Source organism: Pyrus communis, chromosome 2, assembly GCF_041283825.1.
Source record: "Pyrus communis isolate YQ-2024b chromosome 2, ASM4128382v1, whole genome shotgun sequence".
Taxonomy (NCBI): domain Eukaryota; kingdom Viridiplantae; phylum Streptophyta; class Magnoliopsida; order Rosales; family Rosaceae; genus Pyrus; species Pyrus communis.
Genome location: NC_142566.1, coordinates 20433615 through 20452634, shown reverse-complemented (window position 1 = coordinate 20452634; position 19020 = coordinate 20433615). Strand labels below are relative to the sequence as shown.

Sequence of the window (19020 nt, the reverse complement as noted above, 5' to 3'; positions counted from 1 at the left end):
TAATTAATCAGGAGTCATGTTGCACTAATTAATATGAAACTATTAGGTAGTTAACCAACATCACATGTTTGCAAATTTTTTTTCCAGAAAGAAAAAAATAAAAAAGGAAGATGAAAGATGCTGCATGCATATAGATAGCAAAGTCATCTAGATTCTAGAACTTTAAGTACCATATGCATGAATTATCTAGAAGAACAATACTTTTGTTCCTTCAATAGAGAATACACATATGTGACCTTCTACAAATAACGTATCTTTATTGTAAAACTTAATAATTACAATCATTTAGTTTCTTAATCTTCACTAGCATATGGGCACACACAAAGTGTGAGAAAATTTTTTGTTTTTGAAATAGAAGGAGAGAGGAAGAGAGTGATAGATTTTATTTTATTTTTTTAATTAGGATATGTTAGGATTACATGTGTGAAGCTTTTGAAAAAAAAACAAAATTTGGTTGTGTGAAATTACATTTATGCCCCATATTTCTTATTCATGTTTTGTTTTAATTAGAAGGTTAAACTAGTAATTTCATAAGATTTTGGTTAACATGTTATTTACTCATTCAAATGTATTCATGGATAATTCATCATGAATATGTTACTTAATGAATACTCACACTGCCAATTTGTTTCATAGATCTTGATGATTAAACCATTTTGGTTCAAATAATTTTTTATAGAGATGATCAAATGAAATTTAAGAAGTTGACTGTATCGATTATGAAATTTAAATAGTGAATTACCTTATTCTACGGGGGAACACAGGTATTATTCTATGTGGAATCAGTAAGTTTTAGTCTTCTATTGAACCTCTCAATCCGACAGTAAAAAATATAACCTGATTTTTCCTCAGGTTTAAAAGAAAACGTTAGTCATTTATCATGTGTGCATTCAGATTAAGATTTTACACCAAAGATGTTGTGTGCATTCAGATTGATTAAGATTTTGCACCAAAGATGTTATGTATTCAGATTAAGATTTTACACCAGAGACGTAAACAATAATTTAAGATTTAAAATAGCTGGTACGGTTTAGTGATATTTCTCTTCATTTATAAGTGAGAGGTCTTAAGTTCGATTTTTGCCAAATGTGAATTAAAACCACATTATGCTAGCCAATTGTGAGGTTTTTATAATAATATTTTACACTTAAAATCCACCAAGATGATACCACCCAAAATATTAGGCTAAGTGATTAAATTAAAGACAATGTCAATACATGACAGTCTTATCTTGACACAACTACTTTGTATAGTAAAGACCCTAAAATTCCTTTTCATTTGATCTGTTACATACAATTGCCTTTAATGAAGTTTAATGGTTGGATAATGTTGGTTGATAAGATGAATATGGTTTTTCTCAAAATACACAATCAAACTAAGCATCCATCTTATAAGCATAAACTTAATCAACCTTTTCCAACTGAAAAAATAAAATGCTAGAGACCACATTTTGATAAACCACTAAAAAAACTTAAATTGAATAAGAAACATTTCATACATCTAAACCACAGTGTACCATAAAAACAATTGAATTGAATAAGAAACATTAACTGTATATTCATTTAGTGTCATTCATTTATGTACACATGGAGTCCTGCTCTCCTTTTTTTTTTCTTTAGAAATTAAACTTCATTAAAGATCATGGGAAATTACAATTTCTGATAGATGGACTAAGTCCAAACTAAACACAAAATCCTAATAAACAAAGAGACACTAGAGTAAAAGGGCTCAAGCTAAGAGAGAGCTACAACTCAATATACAATGGGAGGTCCACACAAACTTAGGACCGTACACAGCAAAAACCAATAGCAACAACAACAAAAATTCTAAACTCAAGCAGCAGAACTCAAATTGACGCCGTCACCTTCGATCCGAAAGTGTTCAACAAGATGAATGCATCAAAAACCACACCCGCAGCCACACCTACACATAAAGTCACCAAACGCAACAAAAGGAGGGGGAGGGCAAATGAGGTGTGTAAAATACCCTTGTTCCGACCACTTTGCTCAATATTTTTCGGCGTGCGGGTTCGGCTGTGGGCTATTGGTGTAGGGTCTTGTGTTAAGATCAAGTCCAACACTCTGAGATCTAATTCATAATTATGGATTGGAAAAGAGGAGGGGAAGCAAAGGAGAGGAAGAAAAAGAAGGTGTGATGGAGCTGGGAAATGGGGATGGCGGTGAATTAGTTCAAAACTGAGATTAGGATTTTGAAATTGGGTGGAGGAAAAGATGATGGAAAGAAAGGAAAAGCACTGCTAAAGGAGAGGGATGAAGGAAAACTAAAAAAAAACAAAAGTGAAAACTAACGAAAAAGGCCGAAAAAGCGGCGATGAATGTCAAGAAAGGGATATGAAGCCCAAAATTTTTAGGCAAGCTTAGTGAAAATTGAAACTAAACTCAAGGAAAATTGAGATAAAAATCATAAGAGAACTGAAAAGAGAAGAGAAAAAAAAAAAAAAAAAAAAAAAAAAAAAAAGGAAAAAGGCCGAAAAAGCGGCGATGAATGTCAAGAAAGGGATATGAAGCCCAAAATTTTTAGGCAAGCTTAGTGAAAATTGAAACTAAACTCAAGGAAAATTGAGATAAAAATCATAAGAGAACTGAAAAGAGAAGAGAAAGAAAAAAAAAAAAAAAAAAAAAAAAAAAAAAAAGGAAGAAGAGCAGGAGGGAAGGAGCAGAAAAAAGGGAGGTTGCCATCAGCACCTAACCTGAAGGCTAGAGCCAGCTGCTAGGGTTTCTCTAGTGATTATGTTTTCAGGAGAGAGAAGGTGTTTTCAGCTCTCTAAGTCCTGTTTTCCTAAGGTCCTCATTTTAAGGACATGTGAGGATCAAATGGATATTAGCCATAAGATTTTATTAGTTTAGATTCAAGGGCTAAAAATATTTGACAACTTAATAAACCAAAACAAGAAAATGAGTTTTCTAATCATTCATGGACTTTAAGTTGATTTTTGGTTTATTAAGTTGTCAAATATTTTAAGCATTTGGATCTAACTAATATAATCATGTGGCTAATATACATTTAGTCCCCACAGATCCTCAAAATGAGGACCTTAGGAGAGCATGAATATGTACACTAAAAGTGAGGAACGATATTATAGTCTTGTGGCTAATAAGCATTTGTTCCCTAAATAATGTGTTTGATTCAAGGTTATTCATTGTATTTTTCTAATATGATGATATTATTTATAATAAAAATGAAGAATTTTGGTCTAATAATTTAATATTGAACTCGTTATCCATAATATTAGTTTTTTATCCCCATGGTACAAAAATTGTGAGATCCACGACGTCCTCCTAGATAGATAATAGAGAAACTAATAGAAATCGAGATAACTGTACGAAATTGAAATGAAATAATAAGTAAAAATATGAGGTTGAAATATTATAAAGGGAGTAATGCTAGGAAGACTAAATTTGCAGACAAAATTTACAAATCAAATTATATGTCACCAATAAGAAATATGCACGTTAATTAACACTTAAGTAATAATCTGATCATCAACAACCACATCATTTAATTTACAGAATTTGGTTTACAAATTTAGTCTACCTAGCATTACCCTTTTAAAAGTATTGTATGAGGTTGCAATTAATCACAAACTTAAAGATGCAACATGTAGTTTACCCTAACTTTTGATATCTAAGTTCTAACAAAGAAAGAAAAGAATTGGGTCGTAATCAAATCGTGGTTAACTGTCCTTCACGGTTTGGGCTTTTGATGTCTAAAGTTGCTCACGTGGTGCTTCAATACCCAATTTCCAAGCCCTCAGACACCATTGGTCTGTTTTAATAGGGAAAGTATGAATAAAGGTCATAATTCAATTTCCTCTTTTAGTGAAGCCCAGCAAGGCTCTACGTTAAACAAAGAAATTTTCAAGCTTACCTAATACCTATTTAACAATCCACAAAACCGGTTTTAATATGTTCTTTTGCATTAGTGTGTACATCAAATTCAAACCATTAAAGCCAAAACAAATTGATAGCTACCCTTGATTAAGATCTTGTTTGAAATTTTGTTGCAACATTACCTTAATATTACCCATTAGTTATGCAACTATTAGCTGATTATGTCTTTCTAGCATGTTTATTGATATGATATTTACGTAATTAGGCTTGGTTACAGAGCCATATATTAAAAAGAAAATTAATGAAAAGAACTTTAAAACTTTACATGTTAACCAAAAATCATCTAATAACTTTAATTAATGATAAGGACAAAAAGAAAAAACATAAAATATAAACATGTGTGCCCAGCGCGCGTTAAATTTCATAAACAGTGTAGTACCGTTAAATTTCATAAACAGTGTAGTACTATTAAATTTCATAAATAGTGTAGTAAGTTTCATAAACAGGGTAGTACCATTAACTTTCAAAAACAATGTAGTACCGTTAAGTTTCATAAACAATGTAGTAAGTTTCATAAACAGTGTAGTTCATAAAAAGTTTAGTACGATTAAGTTTCATAAACAGTGTCGTACCGTTAAGTTTCATAAACAGTATGTGTGAAGACACACAGGTCCCGCACGTTAGTTTTTTTTTTTTAATAATAAAATTATGTATTTTTCATTAAAATTTAAGTTCTTTTGTCATTTTTATTAAAGTTTAAGGGTTTTTCATTAAAATTTAAATATTTTACATTAAATAAAGTTATAACATGATTTTTGGTTAAAATAAATTTAACCCAAATCCTTTTTATGAAAGTTTGCTATATTAAATCCTATTATATAGGGCTTAAACCTGTTTATTGGAGATGATATTAGGTCTATCCGCCGAGCTACCTGCCTTTCATGCATTTAACATGACTGTTAAAAAAAATGGAGTTTTAACGAAAAGCCCACGGTACTGTTCACTTTAAAGAAAAATTACATTTTTACACTAAAATGTCAATCCTGATACTATTAATTTTACCTTTTATTTTGTCCTTATCGTTAAACTCAAAGTTTTCAAACCCTTTTCATTAGTTTTCCATAAAAAAAAATTGACTGAACCAAGTTATGCAGACTGTTAAAAAAAAAATTGATTGAATCAAGTTCTGCAGTATGAATATTCATCTGTGTATGATAACAAAATAGATACTTCTCTTTACAGGGATATATGTATGTATGTATGTATGTATGTATGTATGTATGTATGTGTGTGTGTGTGTGTGTGTGTGTTAGACCCTTTATGCAATGGGATCTCCATTGTTTTTTTTTTAAATGGGGATCAGGTGTGGCCCGTGTGGGGCTCACTCAACATCAAACTTCAATGATCCGAACCGTCTATTTTGTAAGTCTCGTTTCATAGATCATCCTTACAAAAATTCAATTCAATCCAACACCATTTGACTATTTAATTATCAAGATAAATTTCATTGTTTCTTATATAACAAAGTATTCGTTAATTTATTTGAACTCAATTAAATGTCTTAACATTTCCGATTTGGCTAATACTTTGCAAGGATGATCTATGAGGTGCAACTTGAAAAATAGACGATTCGGATCATTAAAGTTTGATGTGATGTGGACTCCACAACTAATCCCCATTTTTATAAATAAAAAAAAAATAAAAATAAAAAATGGAGATCCCTTCCCTTAAAGGTTTCCTATGTACATATATTTATGTGAGCAGACCAATTGGTGTGATTTAGAACAAAAGGAGAACAAAATTTATTGTGACCAGACCAATTGGTGTGATTGAGAACAAAAGGAGAACAAAATTTATTCTACACATGTAAGAGAATACACTCTACCACATATCTTATTGATGCTTATACTTCATCATACAATATTCAAAATGATTTTTAACTAAAATGGTTGCTGAGATTGACCTAACTCCTCAGTTTAATCACTAATAAAGTTTGTCGATTTTTATTTATAAGGACTAAACTAAGAAGCTTAGACAATTCTCAAGATTATTTAGGTTAAAATGCCTATTGAAAACAGCAAGCATACTTGAGAGCCTTTATATTCTCCAACTCTCCTAGCATTTTCTTTGATTGCCACTTGATATTTGAGAAATTGCATTATATGATGAACCACCTACGCTCCATGCTTTGGCAGCACTTAATTTAAGCTCCTTAACTCTACCTCTTATTGCCTGACCATCTTTGTCCACCATGATCTTTCTCACCATTTCCTTTATCTCTTCTCTGTCAACCACTTTCTTCGATGGTAGCACTTTCGATCTGATGGCAACTCCAAGTTCCTCAGTCAACATTGTAGCATTCATCCTCTGCTCCGCATGGAGTGGCCAAACGATCATCGGTACTCCATTGGTGATGCTCTCGAGGCTTGAATTCCATCCACAGTGTGACCAAAATCCCCCTATTGATGGATGACTTAAAATGTCTACTTGAGGCGCCCAAAGAGGCACAACCAACCCAACGTCATGGGTCCGGGTCAAGAATCCCTTGGGCAAATATGTCAATGGGTCATCCTCTCGGTTTCCTTAAATAAATATATTAAATGTAAGTGAAAGTATCGATTGTAACACAATATCAATGATTTATCAAATACTATAAATTAATACAGTTACACAGATAAAAGTTTCTACGAAGATAACAAATAAAATTTGATGATATATATTAGGTAAGTTCGAAAATTACCTGAAGTGAAAAAAGCAGCATCTGCCGATTTAGCCGGTGATCGTACAACCCAAATGAATCTTTGTTTACTCAACTCCAAACCCCAAGCCATTTCTGTCATCTGCTCAAAGGACACAGTCCCTCCACTCCCTAATGACACAAATATCACAGATTCACAAGGTTGCTTGTCTAGCCAATTAAACAAGCCCTCCTCCCTTAGACCGGTTGAGGTTGAACCGGCTGATTGGACCGGCCTCGTCAATGGTCCAATGGGATAAACTGGCACCTTAGCCACTCTACCCAAGAGTCCCTCATCCCGTAACGCATCTATTGTTTTGCGCTCCAAGTCCTCCCATGTGTTCATCAAAATCCCATCACTCTTCAGCAAATTTGTACAACTCCTTACGTAATCCAAATACTGTTGGTCAGTCGGGTCCAGCATCGGGTCAACCACGTCTTCGGGCTGAACGGGCTTGCAACCCGGAATTCTCAGCGGTTCAGTCTGGTCCACGCACGTTCCTTCCGCTTCTTTATCAAAAACTGGCACGTAGACAGTCAAAGCTACGAACCATGCAGTGCTAGCAATGTAAACATACTTGGGAATCCCCAGCTCGTCGCCGATGGACAGAGTCTCGGTGCTGAAGAGGTCCACGATAAGCACTGTAGGACGAAGAGAAGACTCCATTCCAAGTATGGCTGACCGAAACGCGGGTCGTACTTCACGCATCATGACTGCAAGGACTGTAGCGACAGTAGCGTCAGGGCCAACACAGCCGGAAATGTCGGGCGGCGGGAGTTCAATAATGTCAAAAAATTTGGGGGTGGCGGCTGCCTTGAGGAGCTCAGACTCAGTCTTGGAAGCAGGAGATGGGATGGCGAAGATCGTCACGGTGAAATTCCTGTGGGTGACAAGTCGTTTTGCAAGTTCGAGGACGGGGATGAGGTGGCCGAGGCCTGGGCTGCAAAGTATGGCAGCATGTGGCTGTGAGCTCATGGTAAACGGAGAGCAAAGGCTTTAGCCTTTAGTGCACCGGCTGAGCTTTAAAAAAGGAAAACAAGCGAATCAAAATAATCTTTGCTCAAAAATCGTTGGACAAGATTACTTTTAGATTAATACCTTAACTAAGATTAAAAATTAAATTAAATTCCTTAACCTCATGTCCATATCAGCATGTTTTTATTTTTTTAATGCATGTGAGAATTAACTCATTTTCCCAATGAAAATCTCATTAAAAAAAAAAAAATTGAAACATAAAATCAAAAGTTTAAAATTTTTTTAATAACCTATTTGCTTCACCATCCAGGTTGCGATCACCAATAATCTAAAAGAAAATAAAAATTTGACCTCTCGCATAGAGTTGAGGGCAGTATAGCGACAGCAAGGACAACAGACTTGAATTTCATTTAAACGTGCAAAGTTTAAAGGGACAAATCCTTGGTCTTTCATGGAGCTTTTCTACGACCGAATGGGCGAAACGCCACTATTCAAAGACGACAGATACTAACCGGCAAGGAAAGCCAAGTCTCCTGGCAAATTTTATCTTTATTTGATGAGTTGACAAATACTTTTCTGTAGGGGAGTTTTCTGGGTGTCGTTGATTGCGAATTATTTCAAGAGGCGTATTCATCTGAAATGCTACAGAAGGACCGGCATCAGTGAAAGGTACAATCATATTTATCTCTTTCATTCCTCTGAAAATATCTTCCTACGATATGATACCGAGAAATAAAACAATAACAATCAGATCAATGATTGTCTTCTAGTTAATTTAATTTCATATTTTCTTTTAATTTCTTACGTATGAGTAAATATGAGAAATATTGGAATGAAATTGAATCCATAATCTTCTTCTTTTAATCAATTCTCTTTCCTGCCCAAGTCGCCCGTCACCACACCAACCTTTAATTTTGATCGAACTTATTAATAAAGAAACTTAAAGTTTCATCGTAAAATCAATTGACAATATGTAAAGTAGTTCAATCTCTTATAAGTTCTTACAATGTTCTCCTTTCACCAACGTGAGACTTTTTTTATCTTCACATTCCACATGCTCTCTCATTTGTGGTGAATTTTCGAGCCAAATACGTGGACAACACGAATTGGATGACGTAAAGTAAGTGTAGCCGTTGAGCCAACCTACTCTGATACCATGAAAAAAGTTGAAGTCTTACCATAAAACTAAAGGAAAACTAATGAAAAGAGCTTAAAAATTTTGAAAGTTAATAAAAAAAATCATGTAATAACTTTATTTAATGGTTAGGACAAAGCCCAACACTAAACCAGTCCAATCAAAATGGTCCAAACATTGAGTTTCCCATTTTACCCCTGATGCCAAGCTCTGCCGGTTCCATAACTCTTTCCCTTTCTCAATCTCTCTTTCTATTCTCTGCTATTATTTTTAGAAAGCTTTAACGAAAAACTTCCAGTATTATTCATTTTAACGAAAAATCATATTTTTACATTAAAAAAATCAATCATGATATTATTCATTTTACCCTTATTTTGTCATTATCATTAAACTCAAAATTTTCAAATTATTTTCAATAGTTTTCGATTATTTTTATTTCCAATTCAATTCCACTTCCTCCATTGTTGCAATTGAATCTCTCTCTCTCTCTCTCTCTCTCTCCACCCAACCTATTTTTCATTTTCAATTCGAATTCCACCATTTTTCGAATCAACTGAGTCGATCGAATCCGATAGCAAGGGCGAGCGTCTCAGCATCGAGCCTTTGGAGCTCGGTGTCTCCTGTGTCAATATAACACGCTCTCTTTCTCGTTCGATCGGTTTCTTGTCTAAAAGATTTGCGTATTGCGATTTCGTTTCTGATTTCAATTTACGGTTCTGTTTTCGTTATTGAATTTCTGCAATCGAATAATGATGAAACTGGAGACGACGGCGACCGGGAAGCTGGAGCTGTTGTGTTTGTTTTTGTTATTGAATTTTCGGCATTGAAATTCTTGAGTGAGGAAATAATTTTCTTTTTTCATTTAAAGTTATTGAGTGCGGATTTGCTGCTCCCCTAATTGTTGAAAGTACAACAAAGAGGTTTGATGGAGAAGTGTCATTTTTTTGAGCTTTAAGAATGGCTTTTTCCTTTTGGGTGGGTTAGTTTGTCATCGGCAAACTTTGTGAAAGGAGAAAGGCAAAGTCCTAATTAGCATGAGTTGCTTACTAGTAAAAGGCATGGGAAATGAAGATAGATTTAAAATTATTAAAAAAATAACCCGACGTGTGGGATTCGCGTGTCCATAACATATATTGTATATGAAATTGAATAAAACTACACTGTTTATGAAACTTAACAGTACTACATTATTTATGAAACCAAACACTATTTATGAAACTGATTGGTACTATACTATTTATGAAACTGAATGGTACTATACTATTTATGAAATTGAACAATATAACACTATTAATTCTTCCAGATTCATATATAGTGTTTAGTTCTTGATTCAATTTCGTAAATATTGCCTAGTTATTGGGTACTGTTTCATAAATAGTGTATAGTGGTTGGTACAGTTTCATAAATAATATCTCATTCTTGGTACAGTTTCATAAATAGTATCTAGTTCTTAGACCATTTTCATATATAATGCCTAGTTTTTGGTTATGTTTCATAATTAGTGTCTAGTTCTTGATCCATTTTCATAAACAGTGTACAGTAATTGGTACAATTTCATAAATAATGTCTATTTCTTGGTCTAGTTTCATATATAATATCTAGTTCTTGGTACAATTTCATAAATAGCTATTCCAACAGTCATCACGGCAGAATAATGCCAGGATGGGTAGTCTAGTTGAACTTGCAAGATTGCATTTGGGATTTGGGTGGGATTTACATTTGGGATTTACATTTTTAGTAATTGGATGATAGCTGAGACCATCCTCTCCTCTAAGACGACAGACAACCCCGACGGTGTCAAGATCAATGTCCACGCCAAGATAATCGAGGTCGAAGGTCCACACCTTATGTACTCTGAGTTTTGTTTCCAAAGATGAACATGAATTGGGTTTTCTGATATTAGAATTGGTGGTGTTACAAAATTTGGATATCTGAGTTTTGTTTTCTAAGTTAAAAATTAATTTGTGGTTTATTGTTATTTGGCTTTTTGAGAAACTACAACAAATTACCACATTATTTATGAAACTACAGCAAAATTACTCACATTACTTCTAAAACTATAGCAAATTACCATACTATTTATGAAACCACAGCAAAATTACTCTCATTATTTATGAAACTACAGCAGAATCACCACACTATTTATGAAACTACAGCAAAATTACTCACACAATTTCTGAAACTACAACAAAATTACCACTATTTATGAAACTATAATAAATTACCACACTATTTATGAAACTACATCAAAATTACCACATTATTTATGAAACTACAACAAAATTACTCACATTATTTATGAAACTACAGCAAAGTTACCGCACTATTTATGAAATTACAACAAAATTACTCACACTATTTCTGAAACTTTACACACACTATTTCTGAAACTACAACAAAATTACCACACTATTTATGAAACTACAACAAAATTTCTCACATTATTTTTAAAACCACAACAAATTACCACACTATTTATGAAACTACATCAAAATTACCACACTATTTATGAAACCACAGCAAAACTACTCACATTATTTATGAAACTACAACAAATTACCACATTATTTATGAAACTACAGCAAAATCACTCACATTATTTTTAAAAATACAACAAAATTACCCACTGTAACAACCCGTCCCTCAATATCTATAGTAGAAGAAAGAAAAAAGATATGGTGATCATATGGTGAAAGTTATAATTCATAGATGATTGTGTATACTATTTGCTATAATTATACAAGAGGTTTATGTCTTTGTGGATGGATATCTCATGGTAGCTTACTGCCATTGTAAAAATATCGAAACAACCCCCTCTAATCGATGGCAATAGAAACTGCCAACATGTTCTTGTAGGCATTGAGGAACATGTGTTGTGCAGCTGCCAGGGTGGGGTATGAGATGGCCAACGTCAATGAAGGACCATCGAGACACCAGAAGTAAACTTCTCCATAAGATCATACTCAGTTAGATCAAGCACCTCTGGGGCTGAAGACGGAACCATTGTCATACACCATCTGGACAACAAGACCATATGAGAATGGCCTGATTCCAAGCTTGGCAAGGAGGGCAACCTCAGAAGAGCCAACCTTATCTCCCTTCTTGATAAGTTCAACAAGGGTGATGATTCCAACAATACCCTTGTTAATCTTGGTGGGGATGTTGAGCACCTGAAATGTGAAACATACCAAGTCAGAACTACTAAACCCACAAAAAAGTAATCACCATTTATCGTGAACGATTATTACACATCTGGAAGAAAGATGTCTGAGATGGGTCAAGACCAGTGTTACCAGGAGGAACCACCACATCAATTGGAGCAACCAAACCAACACGAGCAGGGGCTCTAGCCTATTCAATTCAAAATAAAATACACCTAGGAATTAGATAGATATAGTAAAACACATAAACAGAATGGGACAGATTGGAAAACTAACAAAAATTATCATGAGGCAAACTAAACCCATATAAAATATGAAAACTCGATAAATAATCATCCAAGTCGAATAAAGATGCCTCCTGCTAAGGTATACTAGAGAAGCAGTTTTTTTCTTTCTTTCTTTTTTTCTTTTCTGCTAAGGTATACTAGAGAAGCAGTAACTCTAGATTACACACATTCAAAAACAGCAAAACCTGCATAATTTTACTCTTACGGATAATTCAACAAATTGGGTTTCGCATTGATCATAAATACACTAAATTTCATACCAATTTGAAATCTACAAAACAAACAATTACAGATTATAGTTTCCTATAACACAATAAGCATCTTACATCACTACAACAACTAAAACGCATTAAAATTGATAATATCATGAATTCGAACAATGGAAATCGAATTCGGTTACCTTGTACTTGCCAACCTCTTCGCTGACTTCCTTCAAATCACCCCTTGTGAAAATTAGACCGGCGTTGCCCTAAATCCCAAAAACAACAACAAATCAGAAAACCAACGAATACAAATAAATCAGCAACCATAAATGGAGCCAAAGAACGTACCACAGAGAGGGACGAGTTGAGGTAGGCATTGTTGCCCGCCTTCTCCGCATGGATCCTGACAGACATTTTCATCATCGTTACTCTTTCAGAACGACGAAGTCTCCGCGCAGTCCCTTGCGGATGTTCTGGAGCTGCTAGGAACCGACGTCGGCGGCGACAATGTGGACTTGGTCATACTCGTCGAGGAGGGAGCAGAGCTTGGAATCGTAGGCGATCTTCTGTTAGGGGTACTTTTGGAAACTTATTTTTCTCTATGTTGAGCCTGTAATCCAGCCCATGTAGAATTTGAAGACACTGTCCTTATGGTTAATTTTGAGGTGCTTTTGATTAAAGAAAACCATAGGATGGTTTTTGGTTAAAATATTCTAGATCCAAATCATTCGCTCAATATTTTTCGGCGTGCCGGTTCCGCAGTAGGCTATTGGTGTATGGTCTTGTGTTAAGATCAAGTCCAACACTCTGAGATCTAATTCATAATTATGGATTGGAAAAAAGGAAGGGAAGCAAAGGAGAGGAAGAAAAAGAAGGTGTGATGGAGCTGGGAAATGGGGATGGCGGTTAATTAGTTCAAAATTAAGATTAGGATTTGGAAATTGGGTGGAGGTGAAGATGATGGAAAGAAAGGAAAAACATTGCTAAAGGAGAGGGATGAAGGAAAACTAAATAAGCAAAAGTGAAAACTAACGAAAAACGCCGAAAAAGTGGAGATGAATGTCGAGAAAGGGATATGAAGCCCAAAATTTTTAGGCAAGCTTAGTGAAAATTGAAACTAAACTCAAGGAAAACTAAGATAAAAATCATAAGAGAACTGAAAAAAGACAAAAAAAGAAGAAGGGCAGGAGGGAATGAGCAGAAAAAAGGGAGGTTGCCATCGGCACCCAACCTAAAGGCTAAAGCCAACGGCTAGGGTTTTTCTATTGATTGTGTTTACAGGAAAAAGAAGGTGTTTTCAGCTCTCTAAGTCTTGTTTTCCTAAGGTCCTCATTTTAAGGATATGTGAGGATCAAATGAATATTAGCCACAAGATTTTATTAGTTTAGATTCAAATGCTAAAAATATCTGACAACTTAATAAACCAAAATAAGAAAATGAGTTTTCTAATGATTCATGGACTTTTAAGTTGATTTTTTGGTTTATTAAGTTGTCAAATATTTTAAGCATTTGGATCTAACTAATATAATTTTGTGGCTAATATGCATTTAGTCTCCACAGATCCTCAAAATGAGGACCTTAGGAGAGCAGGAATATGTACACTAAAAGTGAGGAACTGACATGCCCCAACCCCAATGTCCTAAAGACATCGGGATGGTCACGTGCTGGCCGACACCAGAAGGGTGACGAAAGCCACTTAAATTAAGCAAATGCTGAGAAATAAGCTAAAACATGCAATAGGGACTAATAACACAAAATTACTAACTATTAAAATTAGGAAAATACATGATATGTCCAGAGCATAAGTCTATTACAGAGTACAAGCGGAAATTAAGATAGAAAAGTGCTATTACAATAGGTGTTGAAGCAGAGAAGATATAGCACAATATCACTGGTAGGGAAATTCCTCGTAGCTCACATCGTATTCCTCGTTCATAGGTCCTGAAGAGGGCGCAAAACAAACATGAGTGGACCAAGTTGATACATTTATATATATAATAAAACAGTTATTGAAGTACTAACCCCTAGGTTTTATGAAAATACATATATATCATGATAAAAATAGGTTTTCTGAAACCTAGCATGTCGTGCAATGTCTCAAATCATAATTTGTATATATAATAATCACTAGTGAATGTCCGATAACCCCCAGGCCCCATGCCGGCTCCTCATCTCTGAGCAGACAGTCAGAGGAAAATACACTCCAAGCCCCATGCCAGTTCCCCGTCCCCGTGCTAAATAGCCAGAGGAAACGCACTTCAGGCCCTATGCCAACACCAAACCGTCGTCCGAGACGGACCGGAATCTATCCCTACGTCCTGTAGCGGAAAAGACCACGAGGTAAGTACAAAACTAGTGAACATACGTATATTGAAAAGCATCTTCATAGTATAAAATCATTCATCATTTATACTATAAAGAGGTGTTCTAAACATGTTCTAAATATCATATCGTCATCCATCGGATATTCTATAAGAACACGGGTTATAGGAAAAATAATAATAATTCAAACTAGACTAAGTAAACATGTTATCTTAAAAAACGTTTCATAAAACATAATCATCAAATCATGCTTTTCATGTATGCATTTCTACTATCAAAACATGCATTTTTAGAAGTGGTCCACTCACCGTACACCGTTGGTGCAAAGGTGTACCAAAAAGGAATAATGGAATCATCGCTATTAATTGCACATATTCACACAAAGGGTACCAACTCTACTCAAACGATTGAATTTGGAAAAACGGACTTCAGAAACGGGTCTAGGACGTCAAAGTTAGCCTAAAAGAGGTCCTGGACAAAAACCTGAAGGTCAAAGTCAAAGTCAACACTAACCGTGACCGAGTTAATGGTCAAACCGGATCAAAGTCAACGGGTCCTGGGTCCGGGTCAAATGGGTCAGGGCTCGGGTTTGGACCCTAGGGTTATGGGTTAGGGAAATGGGTTTAAATAGTTAGGTGGGCTGATTTAGGGTTTAACCTACACGGGCCCAAATGCCCAATCTCTTCACAGCCCGAATGCCTGCTAAAGGTGAAAGGGTTTAGGGGTTTAGCGGGCCAAGGCCCTAAGTTCCTTGGCCCAAAGGCCCTTCAAAATTAAAAGGAAATAAAATAAAACAAAACAAAAATAAAGGATTTGGGCTGAAACAAAACGGGCTTAAGGCCCAAAGGTTTTGGAGTTTGACGGAGAGGAACGCCGGAGTTTCTACAGCTCCGGCCGACTACAAACGTGCACTCTAGACCCCGATCTAGGTATCAAAAGGAAGCACAAGGTGAAAGGAGTGTGATTATACCTTTGGTTCGCCGTAAAATGGCCAGAGGTGATCGAAAATCTCCTCGACAACCACGGGCTCGCCGGAGATGGGTGTGCCTTCACCCGAGCCAATCTCATTCTAAAACCTTGATAAAAATGAGATAAAACTCAATAAATCACATACAGGCAGCAATCTAACACGGGATAGAGGGAACTCGAGGCTTACCTAACCGGAAAAATAAAGGAAACTCGCCGGAAAGTTTTCTGGTTCGTCGTCCTCATTGTGACGAGAGAAAGACAAGGTTTTGATGATGGTGATGGTGATGATTTCCTCAAGCAGGTGTAGCTATGAGTGTGTGTGTGGTCGCGGTGTAAGAGAGGAAGAGAAAAATGAGAGTTTTCGAGAGAGAGAAAGGAGAGAGTGCAGAGAAAGAGAGGGGAGATGAGAGAGAGAAAAAGGGTCACGGGTAGGGGATAGAAAGAGAGAAGTGAGGTGAGTTAGGGTGCTGCCACGTGGCGGCTTGGGGATAGAGAGAGAATCCCAATTTTAGATCCGGATTGGGTGAAAGAATAGGGTCCAAATTGATAGTTCTATAAATTTTTAAGGAGAACTACATAATTATATTTATAAGTGGGGGCGGGTGTAACATGAACGATATTATAGTCTTGTGGCTAATAAGCATTTGTTACCTAAATAATGTGTTTGATTCAAGGTTATTCATCATATTTTTCTAATATGATGATATTATTTATACTAAAAATGAGGAATTTTGGTCTAATAATTTAATATTGAACTCGTTATCTACAATATTAGTTTTTTTATCCCCATGACACAAAAATTGTGAGACCCACAACGTCCACCTAGATAGATAAGAGAGAAACTAATAGAAATTGAGATAGTTGTACGAAATTGAAATGAAATAATAAGTAAAAGTATGAGGTTGAAATATTATAAAGGGAGTAATGCTAGGAATACTAAATTTGTAGACAAAATTTACAAACCAAATTATGTGTCACCAATAAGAAATAAACACGTTAATCAACACTTAAGTAATAGTCCGATCATCAACAACCACATCACTTAATTTACAGAATTTGGTTTACAAATTTAGTCTACTTAGACATTACCCTTTTAAAAGTGTTGTATGAGGTTGCAATTAATCACAAACTTAAAGATGCAAAATATAATTTACCCTAACTTTTGATATCTAAGTTCTAACAAAGAAAGAAAAGAATTGGGTCGTAATCAAATCGTTGTTAACTGTCCTTCACGGTTTAGGCTTTTGATGTCTAAAGTTGTTCACGTGGTGCTTCAATACCCAATTTCCAAGCCCTCAGACACCATTGGTCTGTTTTAATGGGGAACTATGAATAAAGGTCATAATTCAATTTCCTCGTTTAGTGAAACAAAGAAACTTTCAAGCTTACCTAATACCTATTTAACAATCCACAAAATCGGTTTTAATATGTTCTTTTGCATTAGTGTGTATATCAAATTCAAACCAATAAAGCCAGAACAAATTGATAGCTACCCTTAATTAAGATTTTGTTTGAAATTTTGTTGTAACATTACCTTAAGATTACCCATTAGTTATGCAACTGTTAGCTGATTATGTCTTTCTAGCATTTTTATTGATATGATGTTTACGTAATTAGGCTTGGCTACGGAGCTATATATTAAAAAAAATAATAATGAAAATGACTTCAAAACTTTACATGTTAACCAAAAATCATCTAATAACTTTAATTAATGATAAGGACAAAAAGAAAAAAGAAAAAATATAAACATATATGCCCAGCGCGCGTTAAGTTTCATAAACAATGTAGTACTATTAACTTTCATAAGCAGTGTAGTACCGTTAAGTTTCATAAACAATATAGTAAGTTTCATAAACAATATAGTAAGTTTCATAAACAATGTAGTAAATTTCATAAACAGTTTAGTACGGTTAAGTTTCATAAACAGTGTAGTACCGTTAAGTTTCATAAACAATGTAGTAAGTTTCATAAACAGTGTAGTAAGTTTCATAAATAATGTAGTAAGTTTCATAAACAGTATGTGTGAAGACAAGCGGGTCTAGCGCGTTAGTTTTTTTTTTAATATTAAAATTATGTATTTTTCATTAAATTTAAGTTCTTTTGTCATTTTTATTAAAATTTAAGGGCTTTTCATTAAATAAAGTTATAGCATGTTTTTTGGTTAAAATAAATTTAACCTAAATCCTTTTTATGAAAGGTTGCTATATTAAATCCTGTCATATAGGACTTAAACTTGTTTGTTGGAGATGGTATTAGGTCTATCTGTCGAGCTACCTGCTTCTCATGCATTTAACAAGACTGTTAAAAAAAATTGACTGAACCAAGTTATGCAGACTATTCAAAAAAAAAGTTAACTGAATCAAGTTATGCAGTATGAATATTCATCTGTGTATGATAACAAAATAGATACTTCTCTTTAAAGGGATGTGTGTATGTATGTATATATATCAGGCCCTTTATGCAATGGGATCTTCATTGTTTTTTTTTAATGGTGATTAGGTGTGGGGCCCACTTAACATCAAACTTCAACGATCCAAACCATATATTTTGTAAGTCTCGTTTCATAGATCATCCTTACAAAAATTCAATTCAATTCGAAACCATTTGCCTCTTTAATTATTAAGATAAATTTCATTGTTTCTTATATAATAAAGTATTCGTTAATTTATTTGAACTCAATTAAATGTCTTAACATTTCCGATTTGGCTAATACTTTGCAAGGATGATTTATGAGGTGCAACTTGAAAAATAGGTGGTTCGGATCATTAAAGTTTGATGTGGTGTTGTTGACCCTAAAAATTACAATGCCTACGTGGCACGCAGGTTAAGTAACTAATGAGTTAACTATGTCCTTCGATTGATGTGGGGCATGCCAACTTGTCGGCCGAGCTTGGCCGAGGAGTAAAATTTGTTGATGTTGCGTTGAGTGTGTTGCTGACTTCTTGATCTTGCGACTGCGGCCGATGAAGGAACACATCTCGACCTTCGGATTCTCGAGCATGAAGACAAGGCTGCTAATTCTGCGAAGTTCAATATCAAATTCGGCTTTCAATGTGCCGAATGTAGTAACTTGTAACACCTCACTTCGCCAAGAAAGCTAATGAGATGACCTTTGCCAATAAAGATTCGAAAATCCTTCTCGACTGAGACTTGGATAGATAACCAATCGATCTCGGTGCTGTTTATCCAAACTGAAGGTACTCCGCAATTGAATGGTTCTACGGCAACAGTGCTGTTTATCCAAACTAAAGATGTTCATCGGTTGCCTTCACAATGCTGTTTATCCAAACTGAAGATGTGTCGGCGGAAAAAGAAAATAAAAAAAAATATCAAAGTGTTTGAGAGGTTTGCGCAGGGCAGTTATGTGTTGAATTGGAGG

General features: G+C 34.9%; 2 protein-coding genes across 2 annotated transcripts; both read right to left on the bottom strand.

Annotated features, from left to right (window-relative positions):
• Nucleotides 1-5740: 5740 nt before the first annotated feature.
• LOC137748899 (anthocyanidin 3-O-glucosyltransferase 5-like) lies at nt 5741-7635 on the bottom strand. Its single transcript, XM_068489091.2, has 2 exons — nt 6592-7635; nt 5741-6433 (listed from the first exon to the last, which is right to left on the bottom strand). Exons 1-2 carry the CDS (start codon nt 7562-7564, stop codon nt 5967-5969), a joined length of 1440 nt encoding a protein of 479 aa, XP_068345192.2. The 5' UTR covers nt 7565-7635; the 3' UTR covers nt 5741-5966.
• A 3683-nt stretch (nt 7636-11318) lies between these two features.
• Nucleotides 11319-13657, bottom strand: LOC137748645 (large ribosomal subunit protein uL10-like). The gene is made up of 4 exons (XM_088686078.1): nt 12699-13657; nt 12548-12616; nt 11955-12050; nt 11319-11872 (listed from the first exon to the last, which is right to left on the bottom strand). Exons 1-4 carry the CDS (start codon nt 12771-12773, stop codon nt 11672-11674), a joined length of 441 nt encoding a protein of 146 aa, XP_088542204.1. The 5' UTR covers nt 12774-13657; the 3' UTR covers nt 11319-11671.
• Between the last annotated feature and the right edge of the window lie 5363 nt (nt 13658-19020).